At 36.3% G+C, this 19420-nt stretch overlaps 3 protein-coding genes across 4 annotated transcripts in view; 1 reads left to right on the plus strand and 2 right to left on the minus strand.

Annotated features, from left to right (window-relative positions):
- Positions 1-79: 79 nt before the first annotated feature.
- Positions 80-5477, minus strand: LOC306881710 (apolipoprotein L6-like). Of its 2 annotated transcripts, none has more exons than XM_079435935.1 (10): positions 5207-5477; positions 4337-4405; positions 4042-4116; positions 2923-2997; positions 2737-2793; positions 2596-2658; positions 1962-2039; positions 1844-1883; positions 1632-1683; positions 80-1557 (listed from the first exon to the last, which is right to left on the minus strand). In XM_079435935.1, exons 2-10 carry the CDS (start codon positions 4391-4393, stop codon positions 723-725), a joined length of 1332 nt encoding a protein of 443 aa, XP_079292061.1. In that variant the 5' UTR covers positions 4394-4405; positions 5207-5477; the 3' UTR covers positions 80-722. The 2 variants fall into 2 exon arrangements, with proteins under 2 accessions (XP_079292061.1, XP_079292062.1); XM_079435936.1 differs by having other exon boundaries at positions 5214-5303.
- An 8036-nt stretch (positions 5478-13513) lies between these two features.
- On the plus strand, positions 13514-15900 carry LOC306881865 (cerebellin-2; the record flags this gene model as incomplete). Its single annotated transcript, XM_079436201.1, has 4 exons — positions 13514-13751; positions 14730-14813; positions 15386-15523; positions 15614-15900. The coding sequence occupies exons 1-4, from the start codon at positions 13583-13585 to the stop codon at positions 15898-15900; spliced, it is 678 nt and encodes a 225-aa protein (XP_079292327.1). The 5' UTR covers positions 13514-13582.
- A 243-nt stretch (positions 15901-16143) lies between these two features.
- Positions 16144-19420, minus strand: part of LOC306881876 (telomerase protein component 1-like) — a 32861-nt gene continuing 29584 nt past the window's right edge. Inside the window, exons 51-56 of the mRNA XM_079436213.1 lie at positions 19157-19294; positions 18912-19011; positions 18619-18829; positions 16607-16689; positions 16407-16511; positions 16144-16317 (exon numbers count right to left, since the gene is read on the minus strand). Coding sequence (XP_079292339.1) covers positions 16198-16317; positions 16407-16511; positions 16607-16689; positions 18619-18829; positions 18912-19011; positions 19157-19294 — 757 coding nt within the window. The 3' untranslated portion in view covers positions 16144-16197. The remainder of the gene's footprint in view (positions 16318-16406; positions 16512-16606; positions 16690-18618; positions 18830-18911; positions 19012-19156; positions 19295-19420) is intronic.

Here is a 19420-nt window from a genome sequence, read left to right on the forward strand (position 1 = left end):
CGTAAAGAGCACAGCGGGGTGAGCAGGGTGTCAATCATTTCTCTTCACTTCCACTAAACAAGTAACAAGTAGGGGCTTAATAGACACTTATGGCCCAGGTATTGAGTTTTATTATAACAAATTTTATAACATAATTATAACAAAACCTTTTTTTGTTACATAAAGGTCACGTTGCAAATGCCTTGAAAACTTTTTAGAAAACCCATAAAAAGTATTGGAGAATAAATACAAAATGAAATAAGCACAATCTACTGCAATATTCACAGTGTGAAAATATATTAAATTGGTTTTTAACATCATTTTCAGCCATCAAAAATGTTGACCTTAATGTTGAAAGACGCATCAGTGACAGATACATATTGGGAAATGGTAAATTTGCAAGTAATTCAATGTAATAAATAATGAACTATTGTTTTACACACACACACACACACACACACACACAAAATACAAAATAACCCCCTCTATTCACTCACTATGGTGGGATAACCATGTGTTCAGGACCATAGAGACCATATGTAAGTTAATATTCTTATCCTTATTAAAGCAGTAAATATACCCTAACAAGCAGTGGATATAAAGTCATAAAAACAAAATAAGATCCTGAAATTCGTTTGCTGTGTAATAAGGAAAGTCAGTATAGTTATAGAACCATATCATTTTTATATATATCATCTAGTGTGAAAGTAATTATAAACTCAGAGGAGTGTTTACAGAGCTTGTTAAGATGGTTTGTCTTCTTTTATAGTAGCGGTAAACCGCAACTCATCTCGGATTATGTTAAGTTCCATCAAACCCTCATGCAGCTGATCTGCCACCTCTCTAATCTTAGCAGCAAATTCTGACTTAGCACCATTTTTCAGCTCATGGGAGTCCTTGGCCACAAAATAGATGTCCATCCCAACAAAAAGCCCTGTCAGAACACCTGTGGATATACTAGCGATTTGTACAGCACGTGCCGCAGTGGTTCCGGCCACATTGGCTATCTGCATCACACGCATAATCTCATTGGCACTGGTGAGAATAGCTTTGCCCGCCATGGCGCCGTCCTCATAGATATTGTCAAAACAAGGGAAATCTCGATTATATGCATGCTTCTTCATCTTATTCAGGTTGAACTTGCGTAGGTTTGTGATGCCTTGCTTGATAAACTTCATGCATTTGTTAAGATCAGCCATCTTCGCCTGGTAGTCTTCCACAATTCGCTCAACCTTCTTGCGATCCAAAGAGTTGTTGACGGTACTGGATATCCCAGCAGATGCAGAGGTAAGACCACCTGCCATGGCAACACCCAGACCAACCGCAGTGACGATCAGAGATGTTCCCATTGTGAAAGGTGCTAAGATGAGGCCAGTTATGGTAGCAACACCTCCCACAGCACTGGTGGAGCCACCAGTAATCTGGGCAATCTTGGTTTTCTTGTTGAAGCGGTCTAGGCCATCAGCAATGGCATGCAGGTCGATCACGTGCTGCCACAGTCCTTCTGCCCGTTCTGAGAAAAGTTTGTTAAACACACGTATGCCCTTTTGCACCTTTTCAGCTGTTACAGCAAAAGCCCTGAGTAAAAGACAATTAGTCATGTCAAATTCACTTTGTCATGTCACATGCACACAGAATGAATTGGGACTTACTTGGCTTCCTCTTTCTCTGTCATGTTGTCACTTTTGGGCATGTCCTCCCATTCTGAATGGGAAAAAACAAAATGGGAGGAAAATAGCTAAGAACATCAAGTTCAGATCATGAGATGAACGATCTAAGAATGAATTGGTTTTAATTAGATTAAACTAATAAGTATGGGGGTTAAGTGTTTCTGAAAGTGGACAAAGGGGGTAGGAAAACTCACGTTCCACAGTGTTCCACCAATCCATGAGGCCATCAAGATCCTGTGAAAGACACATTTAGGATGACTAAAACTGTCTTTTTAGAAAACAAAGGCAAGGATCTGTATATATAGAACCAACCTCCTCATCTTCTCTCTGAGTTTCACTTAAACGGAACTCATCCAGCCATTCCATGAGGGACTTCTTGGGGCCTTTAGACTGGGGGGGCAACAGAAAGTAGATTGGACAATAATGTGTAAAAGGGAACTTGAAGGGAAAATCCCAATGCAGAAACCAATATAAATTGCAGACGTTGTGAGTCAAGTAGGAAGGTAGTGTGTTTGTGTGGTTTTGGATTTTGTAATAGGTTGCAAAAATCACTATTTGGTGTTGCAAGCTGATTTTTTTTCTTGTTTTGCTTAAGTAAAAAAAGAAAACGGTAATTGTTTGTTTTTTAATCAAGACGCAAAATAATAGAAGCACAGAATGCTTCCTTTAGAGACACAACTTTTCTTATTAATGTTTGCAGACATATAGAATTCCACTCTTTTGTGCAACTGTTTGTTAATGCAAGGCTCATTTGCATGGCTAATGCATGCCTCATTTACTGTCACCTGACCAGCAGCGTAAAACTGTTTATTAAGGATTTTTATATTTAGTGGATTTTTATATTTAGCATACCACATCTCTCAGTTCTCATTCTTTGTCTGGTTGAGTCTTGTTTTCAGTGTCACAAGAGTTATTGATTAAAAGAACTGCTAGGACATTACAGCACCTCTGCAAGGTCACTGCCACTGTCTCCATTTTGGTTTCCATTCTTCTTCTGCGTTGTTTTGTTCTGAAATAACAGCAAATGGTTTCATTAACTAACAACTGTGAGCATAGTGAAAAGTAAACACAATTTTTTTTTTTTTACCTTTGTTGCAACCTGGGGCATAAATGGATTTCTGGGTTTCTTCTTTTGTCCTTTTTGCTGTGAAAATGTCATATAGTTTAAAGCTTTTCAACTGGGATGAAGTCCAGATAACCTGTTTTGGTTCATCAGAAACATGCAATGGTAAGGCCATCAGTATTTACTCCAAATGGTAAGATGGGTGCTTACTTTTGGATTTTCCTCTTCTCCAGGTGTCTCAGCCACTTTGTCAGGCTTCTTTTCCAGGATCTCATTGCTAGTGTCCTGTAACAATGAGTAGAATGCATATAACCCTACGATTCAGAAATTACTTTAAAAGTGTTTTTCTGGCCTATAATTTGTATTGATGAACAAAAGACAAAGAAAATACAGAATGTAAATGATGACACAATACAAAATGATAAACTAACAGAAGTGCCATTAAAAAAACTTTAGTTAACCCTTCATGTTTGCCAGACAAAACAGCACAATGTGCTGCATGTTTCAGACAAGTATTTAAATTGTAGTCTCACAATTTGCTTTGTTATTGAACTACTTTATTAAAACTCTGCTAGATGATCTTATACAATAGTTTGAGTCATATTCCACCCAGCATTCTGATGTGCATGTAGCTACTTGCCTTTTATCTTTGGTTATTGCTATTTAGGCTAAGCCAATAAAAACCAAAAAGCATTGCTGAAAAAGCCCAAAGGTATTCTCAAATAACAGCATCCATACCAAGCTAGACTTGCACAAGATTCCTAAATGAACAGCAGCAACTTCACCAATCTGTTATAACATGTTTTCATGTTTAGGGGTAATGTCTGTACGTGTAAACCTAATCGAAGTGGTAAAGTCTTAAGCTTTTTTAATAAACAAACAACACAGGAATGTCACAAGAAATACATCTACAAAAAATAATAATAATTATTTCCAAATAAATATAATAATATTGTAATTTTTTATTATAAAATATTAAAAAAAGAATCAAATAAAAAGCAAAAACAACAGCAGTTATATTTTCTTTACATTATAAACCAGCACAGAGATGAAACTGCTTATTTACGTGCTCATATGTTGGTTGGCTCTCAACATTAACCAGCTCATCTAAACCAAAACCTGTATCCTTGATATAAAAGAGAAAAGTGTATTTTTGACAATAAGCATTTGATTAAAATGCCCATGTCTTTTGAGATTGACTGGATTAAAGGCAGTCCTACGAGCCATCCAAAGATGTGTATAATAAATCTGAGCTGTAATATATGTATTTAGCCGGTAAATAATTTACAAAACTGAATTGCATCTTTAAAAAAAACAGTGTATGCCCACCTGAATAGATTTTGACTGTTTATCCTCAGGTTTCTCACAGGGCTCCAAGGACTGATGCATTTTTTCCATGCCCTGCTGGGGAAGCAGATATCTTCCTATTACAACATGTTTTATCACCTACCAGAACTATTGAAATTACAAAAAAAATCAAGTATGTAGAACATTAAGTAAGTTTTAACTAACACACAAAACACGTGGAAACACGTGAGTATGCAATACGTGTCAGTGTCAGTAAGTTAAAGTGAGAGGGACAGAGTATAGACATACAGTAAAAGGCAGATAAGGTAAGACTTACTTCAGTAGTGGAGTGATCGCCACAGTTTTCATCAGTTTTAGAAAGTTCTGTGTCCATTATTAGAATGTCCTAGTAAATGATTAAGAAAGGACTGAGAGTCAGATGAGCAAAAACAGGAATATTAAACACTCTCATTGATGTTGCGGTCAGACCGAACATCATCACATGATGAAGGTTCGCTTTGAACTGAGAGGTCATCCTGAGACAGAGAAAGAAAAGGCTTTTTGTTGAAAAATGACATTCATGAATCAACATTACATGCTGCAGGGCAGAACAGACCCCAGATCAGCAACTTCAGCCATTATAAGACTCTATCATGCTCACCAAGGCAGCATTTATTGGACAAAAATACAGTGAAAACAGAAATATTGGGAAACATTTTTATAATTTAAAAAAATAAATGTAATTTGTTACTGTCATGGCAAAGCTGAATTTTTAGAGGCCATCACTCCAGTCCTCAGTGTTACATGATTATTCAGAAATTATTCTATATAAATCAAGATTAGATTATAAATCTGAATTCTGAATTACATAGGCAAAACATAGATATTAAGGACAAACATGGGGGTGACAGCAAGGGAATTTGAGAAATTAAATGTTAGTGTAATTAGTGTAAATGTAGGCTGTTAATTATTTAGTTAGTTAGTTCGACAGTTAGACAAGTGCCTCAGGCACTTTTGTCAACAAAAAAACCAACAGTCAAGACAAATCACGGGATTTCTAACAAATATACGCATCCATGTCTCTCCCGGTCGTTTCCTGAATATGACAGTGCTTTAATTCCCACCTTACATATTAAAGTATGTACAATTTGTTAAAATAAACACCACAAAAAATGCAGTCGTTAAAAGTTGGAGCAACAAGGCTTACCGCACACCGCACACTTCGCTGAGAAAAAAATATGGAGTAGGGCGACAAGTAAAGCTGCGGTCTGTCTATGAAATGAAAGAAAACCGTGAACTGTAAACTGTTTCCATGGTATTTTCTATTGAAGTGCAGTACTTGTCTAACTGTTGTCTTGCAGTGTTAAGTCAAAGTAGCGAAATGTTATTTAACTCCGCCCTCCGCCCTTTCTTGTTCAAGAGGTCCTCGCTGCAGCCTGTAGCACGATGACGTACTGGATCAGATCCAATACGTAGTGGATGTTTTACGCGCATGCGCTGTATAGGTCACGAATAAATTCATATTTTTATTTACATTTAATCATTTTGCAGATGCTTTTATCCAAAGCGACTTAGTCTAAGTGAATTCTAACAGTACATGTAGCAATTAAGGTTTTTTTTATCTACATTACAATAGGCGATGACCTACATTACATTACAATGTAAAAACTTTAATGTCTAAATTCATCCACGATGTTTTTGTCTTTACTGGCGACTTCAACGTTTGTTTTTTTATTTTTTTTATTTCATATGTTATGGCCAGGATGCCCACATCAGTGCTGTATCCATTATTAGAATGATACAAGCACTGTAACATGATATGCAGAGTTTATTTGCAAAAATACCTCAACTTTTTTTCCGTTTTTCAAAACTCACGTTTTTAATTATGTAAAATTTTTATTGTTTTGTTGTTAATTAGCTGTTTTTTTTTTTTTTTTTTTTTTTTTTTTGTCAAAATAACCCAACTGCAGTTTGATTGAGATTAATTGTAATGCACAATGAAGAAACATGATTTCTGAGAATTGTTATCATGTTTATTTCAATTTCATAGGGGATATTAAATTAATGCAGATCCATTTTGTTTATATAGCTATTACATACATTTTCAATAGGCTAATAATAATTTTTTAAAAACCATTACATTTATAACAAGACTTTACCTCGCTAATAACGCCTCAGTCTGGTAACATAAATGTTTTATTAGTTGCTTTTCACACATCGTCTGATGATACAACACAAAACACTAAACAAAAAGCCTTCATAGAGAGAGAGAGAGAGAGAGAGAGAGAGAGAGAGAGCTCTCGTAACGGAATGGATGGTATGTCTTTAGCCATTAGATCTATCTCCAGGGATTTAACTTGCATATGAATAACAAAACAATAATACAAAACAACAGAAATGGTCAGCTTTGTTACCTTGTCCACGACCGTGTGTGTATTTATTTGTAGGACATAGGATTGGCTGTAAAAACCCGGTAGCATATATCGGGTCTATTGGCTAACGGATCCCCGACTGACAGGATTTTTTTTTCTTCTTTTTATTTTTATATGGTATAAAAAATGATGTCCGCATATTTTATAGGCCTATAACTTTTATACTCTGTCACGTAGGTCTATAGCACAGAGAGTGAGAACGAAACATAATATTTGATTTATGAACGAATTATTGACAGAACTATAAAACGATTATGGAAAAAAAGAAGACAAAAGAAGCCATTTTTCATAAAGAAACAACATTGTAATTAGTAGATTTGTATTCCCAAAACGAATCAAACTAATAAAAAATAAACTCGTTCTTTCAAAACTACTCCATCCTTGTATATAGCCTGCACTACAGGTTTAAAATCACAGTATACTATATTTTGTGTAAGGCTGTAAAACACATATACATCTCGTAATTACAGTTTAATTTATATTTAATACTAGCATTAATGACAGCCCCACTTTGCGCATGCGCGTAAAACATCCACTACGTATTGGATCTGATCCAGTACGTCATTGTGCTACAGGCTGCAGCGAGGACAGACTCTTCTTGTTTGTTGTGTCTGTATATCCATGGGCGAAAGGCAGGTGGTGCTAGTCAGGCATCCTTCACTGTGTGTGTGTGTGTGTGTGTGTGTGTGTGACACATGAGGACATACATTTGTATAATGACCTGGATATGACATAGGTATTACAAGCAGAAGGTGATTTATGAAGACATTACCCCATGTCCCCATTTTTCAAAATGCTTTTTTTGAGAAAGTAAAAATGCACAAAGTTTCCTGTAAGGGTTAGGTTTAGGTGTAGGGTTTTATACAGTTTATACAGTATAAAAACCATTACGCCTGAATGTCCCCACAATTCACAAAAACAAACGTGTGTGTTTGTGTCTGTGAGTGTATGTGTGTGTGTGTGTATGTACCTGGTATTTATCACGTTATGGGGACCAAATGTCCCCACTAGGATAATACCAGTAAATTTTGACCTTGTTCGGACATTTTTAGCTCCCCATGAGGAAACAAGCTTATAAATAATACAGAATGAAGTTTTTTGAAAATCTAAAAAAGTAAAGATTCCTGTAAGGGGTAGGTTTATGTGTAGGGTTGGTGTAGGGCAATAGAAAATACAGTTTACAGCAGAAAAACGATTACGCCTATGGAATGCCCCCATAAAACATGGAAAGTCATGTCACCTTTATTTATATAGCGCTTTTAACAATGTAAATTGTGTCAAAGCAACTGCAAAATATCAAAAAAGGAAAATGGTGTGTCAATAATGTAAAATGAAAAGATTAAAAAACAGATTTTCAGTTAAAGGCATTTCATTATTGAATTACTCGACGATATCGCTGGAAATTAAGTGTCCGCAACTAAGCAAGCCAGAGGCGACAGCGGCAAGGAACCAAAACTCCATCGGTGACAGAATGGAGAAGAAAACCTTGGGAGAAACCAGGCTCAGTCGGGGGGCCAGTTCACCTCTGGCCAAACGAACCAGCAGTTCAATTCCAACTGCAGCAAAATCAGATTGTAAGGGCTCAACTGGTTCCAGTGGTCTTTCCCGATGGCTGTCTAAGTGGCAGGGTCCTCACTGGGGATCTGTCTCTGGCGCTCATCTCGGTGTCCTGGTCTCCGCTGACATTCAGGGCTGTAGAGGTTGTCTCTGGGTGCTGATCCACCATCTGATCTGAATACGGACTGGATCTGGTGACTGCAGTGACCATCTGGGCTGGATACGGACCGGATCGGGTGGCTACGGTGACTGGGGATATGTCCCCGGGGCTCATCCAGGTGTCCGGCCTCCGCCGACGATCAGGGCCACATACATCATCTCCTGGATTTAAACTGACAGAGTGTGTCTGCCTCCTGAACAATATTAGGTAGATTGTTCCAGAGTTTGGGTGCTAAATAGGAAAAGGATCTGCCGCCCGCAGTCGATTTTGATTTTATAGGTATTATCAAATGGCCAGAGTTTTGAGAACGGAGCAGACGTGGAGGACAATAATGTGATAAGAGCTCGCTCAGGTACTGAGGAGCTAAGCCATTCAGGGCTTTATAAGTAATTAACAAGATTTTAAAATCTATACGATGTTTGATGGGGAGCCCATGCAGTGTTGACAGAACCAGGCTAATATGGTCGTACTTCCTGGTTCTAGTAAGGACTCTAGCTGCTGCATTTTGGACCAACTCTAATTTGTTGATCAAGCGTGCAGAACAACCACCCAATAAAGCATTATAATAGTCTAACCTTGAGGTCATAAACGCATGAATTAGTATTTCTGCATTTGACGTTGAGAGCATAGGTCGCAATTTAGATTATGTTTTTGAGATGGAAAAACGCAGTTTTACAGACGCTAGAAACATGGCTTTCAAATGAAAGATTGCTATCAAACAGCACACCTAGGTTCCTAACTGATGAAGAAGAATTGACAGAGCATGCCGTCAAGTGTTAGATAGTGTTCGAGGTTATTACACGTGGGGTTTTTAGGTCTGATAATTAACACCTCTGTTTTTTCAGAATTTAGCAGTAAGAAGTTACTCATCATCCAGTTTTTTATATCGACTATGCAATCCATTAGTTTCTCAATTTGGTGTGTTTCACTGGGCCGCAAAAAAAATATAGAGCTGAGTATCATCAGCATAACAGTGAAAACTAACACCATGTCTCCTGATAATATCTCCCAAGGGTAACATGTAAAGCGTGAAAAGTAACGGCCCTAGTACTGAGCCTTGAGGTACTCCGTACTGCACTTGTGATAGATATGATACCTCTTCATTCACTGCTACGAACTGATGGCGTTCAGATTTGAACCATGTTAATGCACTTCCACTATTGACAACAAAGTGTTCTAGTCTATTTAAAATAATGTTGTGGTCCATAGTGTAGAATGCAGCGCTAAGATCCAGTAGAACTAATAAAGAGCTACAACCACGATCAGATGATAGAAGCAGGTCATTTGTAACTCTAATGAGAGCAGTCTCAGTACTATGATACTACTATGACATGAAGTGCAAACAACAATAGCAGGAGAAGAAGCCATTACTCACCGTGACTGATGAATGATACCAACTTAACTTACCACTTGCCACTGTTGTTTGATGAACTCGTGAAAAACGGAGCGAGAGAGAAATGAAAACGGAGCGAGAAAAAAGAAAACAATAATAGGCGCGAATAGAAACGCGAATGGAAAAAGCGAACGATCAAATTAGTTACATTAGTTTGATAGATAATACCAGAAATATGGTGGGAATGAAGTTATATATTATCACTTTAAACAACAGAGAGTGAAAGTAAGGTAAAGATTCAATAAAAAAACGGAGCTACAAACACAACGTGTGTGTATGTGTATTTTCCTTGATCACTACTAAATTTTCTCAATGTAACCTAGCCATTAAACATTGTCTTAATAATGAACATCATAAATATATAAGACACCAATCATGAATAAACATGTGTGCTTTATCATTAAAAGAGTTTGGCAGACATGATACAATTTTTGAATTTTTTCCAACTAAAATTCTATTCATATTTAGCCTATGATATGTTTTTTATGACAACCCGATATGGAAAAATATTATTGTCCACAAAATCTGACCATTTGTCTGAATGTATTCCAGTATGGTTTTATTGTGTTAATTTGTTGTAACAAGCATAGCAAATTCACAAAATGTCTCATGCCTACCAAACTCCAAATGACAAAAAAATAAATAAAAATAAAAATCTTGGTTTACAGGAAGGTAACCTTAAAGTCCCCATGAAACAAAAATCGGCTCTATTTACTTTGTTAGTGCACATTGCTAGACTTGATGTGAACAATTAATCTGTGCAACTTAATTAAAAGTCCAAAGTCTCTCAGATGTTGTTAGGGTTTTGTGAAGCTACAAGAATGTGAACACAGTCTATATTCTAATCACAGAGCAGCAACAATGAAGCTGAAAATTATAGTTTTATTATTGTCTGTGTTGAGCACACAGGCACAGGATTTTATGTCACCTACATTAGATATCTTTAATGAACTTAAAAAGATTACAACCATGGAGGAAAAGTTCAATTCTCTGAATGATGAAGTGAAGGAATTCAGAAGCAAGAATGAAGTAATGTTATGGAAGCAGAATAATGCCAATAGTTTTTGAAAAATAAAGCATGCTGAATTCCACAAATCGAAAAAAAAGATGCATTGCAATTAACAGTGCTTGCATTTTAATGCCTTGTATTTCCAGGGCTTGCATTTTTAGGTCCTGAAATTGAACATAGGTGTTTATTTAAACTGTGAATATTTCAATTCTAAATATTTCACACACTGTCAGTCCTCTGTTGTGTGTGTCTTGTGTTTCCACGTGCTCCCTGTGTTTCTATGCCCATATTTGGTTTGTTTCCTGTCCTTGTCTGATGTAATCAGTAGTTAATTCGTGTCCAGCCGTGTTCGTTAATTTACCTGTGTATTTATAGTCCTGTCTGTGTTGTGCCATTTCGTCTGGTCTACTCATCACTCCCTGGTGTTTGATGTCTGTGTTTGTCTGGCCCTGCCTTGTCTTGCCCTGCCTTGATGTCATAAGTAAAGACTATTATTTTGAGTTCCGACGTGTTCCTTGTTCCTCCCTCGTGTGTACACCGTGACACACACATTTTCATAATTAAAAATTCAATAATTCATATTCACCTTACAGAATTCACTTCCAAAATATTCAGTCTGTTTAAAAATGCAATGTATAATATTCGACAGGCAAATTTCGGTTATTTTATTTCACTTTCCGAATTCGCTGCCACAAATTCAGTGGTTAAAATTCGGCGTTGCACATCCGGGACCCGCAGGAATAGCAGTAGAGCACCGATGCATGATCTCCAGCTGATGTCAGCCGCTCACCAGCAGGTGGTGCAAGCGGCTGTTGATGAAGGCCATTCATTCACAAAAACTGATTTGCAGAAATGGAGCAAGCTCTAAGTAGAAGTTTTGATTATTTTTAATTCTTTATTTCGGTTGCTTAGTTTCTGTAACTTTGTATCATGCTTGTGTGACTGTGCTGTAATACTGGGGTTCCCCGTCACACTCCAGCATTCCCCGATGACGCGTAACGCTCCTGAGTGATATAACTAATACAGTGATACAAGAACTCAGATCTCAGAACACTTTACTGATGATTATGCGAACTATATCCACAGTGAAGCAGATGTGGAATATGAACTAACGCGCAAGTTTTCACGCTGTTTCCCTCAGAACGTCCAATGTTGGTTACATTTATTTAACGTCCAATGTTGGTTACATTTTTGTCATTGTCAAATCTCACATTTTTGGCCTACATTTAAAAAGAGCCAATAAAAAATGTCAAAGCTTACATCTGATCAGAAATGTTTTTGTAAATTAATTAATGCTTATCTATTAAGGGTTATTATTATTTTAGCACAAGCAAAGGAATTGGACAATGAACACCATCACAGCACCTATAGCCGACATCTGTTTTTTCCCCATGTGAACAGCAAAAACACACAAGGTTTACTCACCAGCATATTTGTATATCAAGAGCAGGGCTCAACGCTAAAGATGGCTAGGTCGGATCAGTGCTTCAAATTATTACTTAACCTGCCAATATTTTCACTGGCCCTTCCACAAAAAATAAATAAAATAATAATAAGTTGCTGTTATCATTGTTTTTGATCCATGTTATGTTGTATTCTAATAAATAAGCTTATATGACACCAATATTTAAGATTCCAATTAAATTTGACAATTCTCAATGTCACTTTCGATACCACGGCAAAACCACAAGCTACCACAAAGCCTAACAAATATAAAGTTCAGAATGAACGATAGATAGATAGATAGATAGATAGATAGATAGATAGATAGATAGATAGATAGATAGATAGATAGATAGATAGATAGATAGATAGATAGATAGATAGATAGATAGATAGATAGATAGATAGATTGGCCTATATGATTTTATTTTCTAAGAAGCAAGAATGAAGTGACATACTGCCACGTATGGTGACCCGTACTCTTTTTTTTTACTTTTTATAATCCCTTGAGGTTAAAGGGAGAGTTTAGTTGACTTAAGCCATTTGTGTCTGATACAGGAATTTTTAAAGCACCCATGAAGGGAGTGTATGCATTCAGGGTTTTCTCAAAGGCCTGTGGAAGTCAAGGTAAAGGGGTTTCTGCAGGGCTTTTCAAGAACGGACAGCATGAAATTTCAACATATGCACGGCAAGACAGTGGCTTTATCGGCTCTTCAAATGGAGTTTCAATGCTGCTGGAAAAGGGAGATGGAAGTATGTGTGAATCTCTATCACGATTTTTGGCTTTTTGACAACTATTACCATCACAGCACCTTTAGTGGGCATCTGCTTTTCCCCATGTGATCAAAACTTCCCCAAAGTTCAGTAATCATACAAATATTCTGTAATCTGTAATCATACAAATGTTCAATGCACATTATTTCCCTCTAGCTTGTAAGGTTTCCAGAGTGCACACACAGGAATCAGAAATCCTTGCCTTTTCATTTGTGTTATTAATATCACCTTTGTCTGATTCTGGAATGTTTACATCACCTATATATATATATATATATATATATATATATATATGTATGTCCTGATACAGAAAACCATGGAATTCAATAGGGTGTCTTAACTTTTCACATGACTGTATATACACAAGATATTTTACTAAAGCTTTTGGAAATCAAAACAGGCCTATTTAAAAGAATGGATTCATTTAGACTATATGTATCGATAAGAACTTCTTTTACACTGTAAAAATTCATACTTTTGGTTTGTAGCAAGTTTTTAACAATGTTACAAGGCCCTAGATTGTGCTCTGGTGTCATTGATCTGAATACAACTCGAATAAAAAGACTTTGATTAGAAATAGAGTGAAAGCTTTATTAAGAAATAGAAGAAAAGATTAATTAGGTAAAATGATGGGGGAAAAGGCACATTATTGTGAAATCCTTCTGTCCACACACTAAACACACTAAAAAAAGCATTGGTTCTGTAGTCCAAAGTCTACTGGACAGTTTAAGTAATTACGCAAGATGTTGTTCTGTCTTTTTAAGACTATAAATAACAAGACTTCAGTTGATTCAGTACAGTACTACAGCGCAATAATGTTGATTCTTGTAACACTTGTAATGCTCAATGTGGGGGCTATACTGGCAGATGAAGTATTTTCACCAAACATAAATATCCTTGAAGAACTAGGAAAAATAACAGCCATGGAAAAAAGGATGAAATCTATGGAGAATGAAATGGAACGACTAAAAACAGAGAATGAAGGTAACATGCCAAATCTCCTATACATACAGTACACGACAGTGCCAGTTTGAAATTAATTGCAATAATTTGTATATTTCTAAACATATTTATAACACCTTATACTACGGGGCCGTTGAATGCTTGAATCTGATTGGCTGTGCAATTATTTTCAGGGAAACGCACGGCGAACGTAGTTCCAGGCAGCTTTCTTGACCGCATTACAGTTCCATATCACTTCGCATCGTTGTCAGCGCTGCCCTGACGATTTTATCAGTTAGCCTAGTGTAGCAACTTAAAGGCTACACATGACATTTCTCACTAGCGAGGTAATAACAGCGCTGCATCTTAAAGCAGACTTACAGTTTAGAGACGGTGCTTCAGAACACTGTTGAGGGACACACAGAGGTAGCCTAATTCATACAAGCTCTCTCTCTCTCTCTGTTTCTCTTTCTCTGTGTCTCTGTCTCTCTCGCTCTCTTTCTAATAACTTCATTATTAACTGCATTAGTCTGCTATCAACGGCTCAAGCCTCCATTGCCAGCTTTAAAATGACGTTTTGGAACTAGCAAAAGAGTCGTTGGATGAGATGCGGAAGAAATAATCCTACTCACAATAGCGATTTAAGTAGAAAAACCGGACGAATCCCTTGAAATATATAATCTGATCGATGTCTTGAGGTGTGGCAACCGTAGTATAAGCGGAATAATTGACTCCGGACCGTTGAATTATTAGAAAAATAATGCACACCCGAGGTGTAACGGCCACTCCGCTTCGCGTCGTGGCCGCATCACCACCTCGGGTGTGCATTATTTTTCTAATAATTCAACGGCCCGTCGTCAATTATTCCTTACATATTGTTCTACTGAAACATAAAATAAAGTTAAATAGCATACTGTGATATCACTACTTGGAAAACAAGGTTAAGAAGGTGAATCTATATTTCTTCAGCTTACATTTACTGTCCATATGCACTAAACATTTGTTTAATTATTATTTTAGAACAAGCAAAAGAACTGAAGACTTTGCATGAAACAACAGCTGACACAAAGATAAAAATGGATGAACAAATGAAGCTGAATCAAGGTAACATTCAAATTTGTAGTCACTTTAAAAATTAAGGCTGTTACAACTGTAAATATTTTTCATCAAGTTAAAGGGTTCATTTATTAATGATGTTGAATTTGTGATTTTGTGATTTGTGAACTTTATAGCTCTACGGTACTTTGTTTGTACAGAGCTTAAATTACACTTGGTATAGTAATGAATACTTTTATTCAGCATGGATGCATTAAACTTATCAAATATGACAGTAAAGACATTATAATGTTACAAAATGTTACTATTCCATATAAATGCTGTTCTTTTGAAATGTCTAAATCACCAAAAATCCTGAAAAAAATTATAAAAATAAAAATATTTCTTGAGCACTATTAGAATGATTTCGTGACAGAAGACAGAATGAAGACTGTAGTAATGGCTGTTGAAAATTTAGCTTTGCAATTACAAGAATACATTTTGTTTATTTGCTTTTTCAGTCAATGCAGCTTAAATAGACTTCTTTTGAAAACATAAACAAATCTTACCAACCCCAAACTTTTGAATGATAATGTAAACATGAGATCATTTATAATCAAATTTTTGTGTTTCTGTTTTAGCTCCTAAAGTGGCTTTCTCGGCATCTCTGTTGACTTCTTTTGGACCACAAAACGTTGGACCATTTGATAATGGTTTACACACTCTGATTTACAAATACATCTTCCTTAATACTGGAAATGCCTATGATACAAACACAGGTGAATCAATTCATATAGTGTGAATTTATCTCTGGGATTTTCTATAACACTCTCAGTTGAATGTATCTAATTAACCACTGTCCGATACAGGAATCTTTACAGCACCTGTGACGGGAGCGTATGTTTTTAGGGTCTTCTCCAAGGCCGTTGGAAGTCTAGAGAGAGCCGTTACCGCAGGCATGTTTAAAAATGACCAGCATATCATTTCTACACATGGACACCAAGCAAGTGGTTTTATCAGCTCTTCAAATGGAGTCTCTCTGCTGCTAGAAGAAGGGGATAAAGTGAAGGTAAATCTCTATCCTGGACAATGGATTTTTGACAATGGAGAACACCATCACAGCACATTCAGTGGACATCTGCTTTTCCCAATGTGAACTTGCAAAAAAAAAAAAAACTTGCAATTCTTAAAAAAATCTATTTACTTAATATAACTCAACCCACAATCAAGTGGCTGTCAAATTTCTATAATAAAATCAACACAAATATTCTTCATATCATGGCTTAGTTTAAGACAATAGTATCATTAGTGCAAAATGCTTCATGCGTGTAAAATAAAATGAAAATGTGCAGAATACAACATGACAACCGATGGAAAAAAAGATTAAAGATTACGAATGTACGAATAACAACATGAAACAAGTCACTGTGTCCTTTGAATGATGTTCAGAAAATCAACCTTTCCAACACAGGAAGTACAGCTGACCCTGCGTATCACCGCAAACAAATTCCTTGGGGTTACATGGATTCACCTCCAGCACCTTGACAGGACCTCCACACACAAACATGCCCACCTGTGAAATATAGAAAATGCTGGGAAACAGAAAGCAAATGGAATAAACACTGGTACACACACCGTGCATAAAAGCAAGAATAAAAATACCTGTTTCTTAGTGCATCGGTCCCACAGTTTGACGGTTCTGTCATGAGACGCTGAGATGATGAGGCTCTCTGTAAGCCGCAGTACACTCACTTTGTCTGTGTGTGCCTACAGACCAGTCAAACAAACAATTCATCAGAAACGCATGACTGCATGATTGACACGTGATCATTATATCTATGATAGAATATAAGGATACTTGCCGGTCTTCTTTGAGTCCAGGTTGACACATTAGGAGGCTGATTGAACCACATGTTCCCTTTACAATCACCACACACAAAAAAGTCTGTAGAAAAAAAACAACTTAAAATGACTTAAAAACAACCAAATTGCAATGTGTTTATCAGTCAAACAGTTCACATAATGATCACTAGAGGTTAATAGATTATTGTTGTTGTTTTTTTTGATAACTTTAAAGCCACCACTCACTCAAAATAGACAATTCTCTTTTTCATTACACAGCCTTGTATTCTTCTAATTTACAAAAAAAGGCATAACATTGCCTTATTTGATGCAGAGTTTAAAAATATATATATAAAAAAAAACTTTCCATCAAGTACAGTTTTTTCACAAAATAAGGTTTTTGAAATGTTTTCAAATTATAATATCCGCTTTAATGCACTTGAAATAAAAAGTCAAATGTTAAAAGTATTCATGTCAAGAAGAAATGTTTAAAATGTATAATTTAACTTACAAAGTACAAAAGAAGTGGAAAAATATGTACTACAGTTTATAAATAAGCTTTAATTTTTTGTTGTTGTTTGGATGTTATAAAGCACCCACAGGCGTAGCAGAAATCATCTGTGTCATGTTTGCATTTTCTTCTGTCACTTGTCATAATTCTTGGTGCAGGGCGGTGTTATTTATCTGTGCATATTATTTCTTAAAAATTTGCGTGCAGTCGTAATTTTTAATAAAAAAAAACAAAGGCTAGGCAATAAGCTTGTCAAACTGTCAGGGGACTTTCAATCCCTTCCAGCAACCTGTCACCCATGAAATTAACAAACGACAACGATCCAACAATCCAATCAAATGCCGATGGATAAAATCAAGTCCAGCCCTATACGCAACACAAAAGAAAAGGCCTTCCTTCACGATTCCCCAGCATGACGATGCCACCAGATCCCCCATTTATTTTGGACACTTTATTCTCTGTTTTGGACATTTTATGTTTTTATGTGATAGTCCCTTATTTGTGGGAATACAAGAGTGTGTGGATATCCAAGAAACATTTATGTAAAGTTAAAAAAAGATGGAGGGTTTAACCTACCACTGTTTAAATATTATTAATGGGTTACTAATTTTTTCATATTTTTCCCTTATGGAACATGAAGATCCTTTCTGGTTAAAGATGGAACGAGCATTTTGTAACAAGACATCTCTTATTGCTCTTTCCAATAGTTCAAATAAAATTGATGCAGCTCTATATGATAATCATTTTGACATAAAAAAAACTTCTAAAAAGTTGGAAGCAAATTAAGACTTATATAAAAGATCCTGATCCAGATAGCCCTACATGCCATAACCATGATTTTCCTCCATGGCTGTTTGACCTGGGCTTTACACAGTGGGAAAAAGATGGCATTCAAAACATAAAAGATCTTTATATAGATGGGAAATTTGACTCATTTGAACAATTAAAAGAGCCTTTAATATCAGTAGGTCCAGTTTCTTTAGGTACTTACAAGTTAGGGAATTTGTAAAGAAATAGTTGCCAAATTTTAGTGTGATGAATCAGCATGATGCACTTGAAGAAATTAATAAGTTAAATCCTTTACATCGGGGTGCAGTGTAATATGTTTACAATATTTTATTAAAGCAAGATGCCACAAACACAGCCGTGGTCAAACAGGCCTGGGAAACAGAACTGGGTTTAGAGATTGACTCAGAAAACTGGGAAGAATGCCTTGGGAGCATACATGCTTGATCAGTTAATGCAAGGCACAATCTGATACAATTCAAAACCTTAAATAGAATGTATTTATCTATAATGAAAACACACAGCTTATTTCCCAAGGTCTCTCCACTTTGTAACAGAAGGTAGCAGCAGTTCTGCTTTGTTTTTGTTGTAGTAGGTTCTTGTTTTGCGTTCATCTGTTTTGTGGAAAGTAAAATAAACATAAAAAAAATTTCATAGGGGAAAAAAGTGACACTTTTCATGATTTTTATGCATCCTGACAAAATTCTTTAATTCAGTATAATAAAACAGGTGTACCGTTCTGCATTGCTGCAGCTGTGATCCAGGTGCTGATCTGAGACGCCCTCTGGATTGCTGTTTGCATCTCCCTCCGCTGTTCCTCACTCAGCTTCTCCTGCTGCTCCTCATCTATTTCCTGCTCTAACTCCTCTAAGTCCTTTGGCTTCTTACTTATCGCATCATCACAAAAGGGTAAGTAGAAGTCTGGCCCACTCAGATTCAGAGACAACTAAAAGACAGATCATTTCAGATTATTATAACAGTTTTAACAATGCCAATATATACACGATATTGACAGATGATGAACTTACAATGAGGCCAACGTACAGAATACCCTGTTTCTGACCCAACAGCCAAAAGCTCTTGCTATCATTCGCCATCATGCCGAGAGGACATACCCTTCTTAACCAGCTACAATGAAACACACATACTGTACATTTACTTTTTATGACCCAGTAAAGGAATGTTATTATTCACTTTGTGCCACCTTGCATGGAAAAATGCTTAACAGAGGATTGCAGGACAGCTTTTATAAAAAAAATTGTTGATTACTTACTTATAAGCTACTTTGGTCCTGGCTTTAGTAGAGAGCACATCAGTGACTGTTCCATCCATATATACTCCAAACAGATTGCCGCAGTAAAACAAAAAGCTCAAAGGAGACTCCACTTTGTATGAAGACACCTTATCAAGCCTGGAACAAAATAAAATAATAACCGATAATATTTTTTTTAAATAAATGTAAAATAAAACAATAAAAATAAAAAAAATCAATAATTTTTAATGTGAGCGAAATGTAAAGTGAATTTAAGTAACAAGT

The sequence above is a fragment of the Barbus barbus genome, assembly GCF_936440315.1.
Source record: "Barbus barbus genome assembly, chromosome: 15".
In the NCBI taxonomy this organism is placed as follows: domain Eukaryota; kingdom Metazoa; phylum Chordata; class Actinopteri; order Cypriniformes; family Cyprinidae; genus Barbus; species Barbus barbus.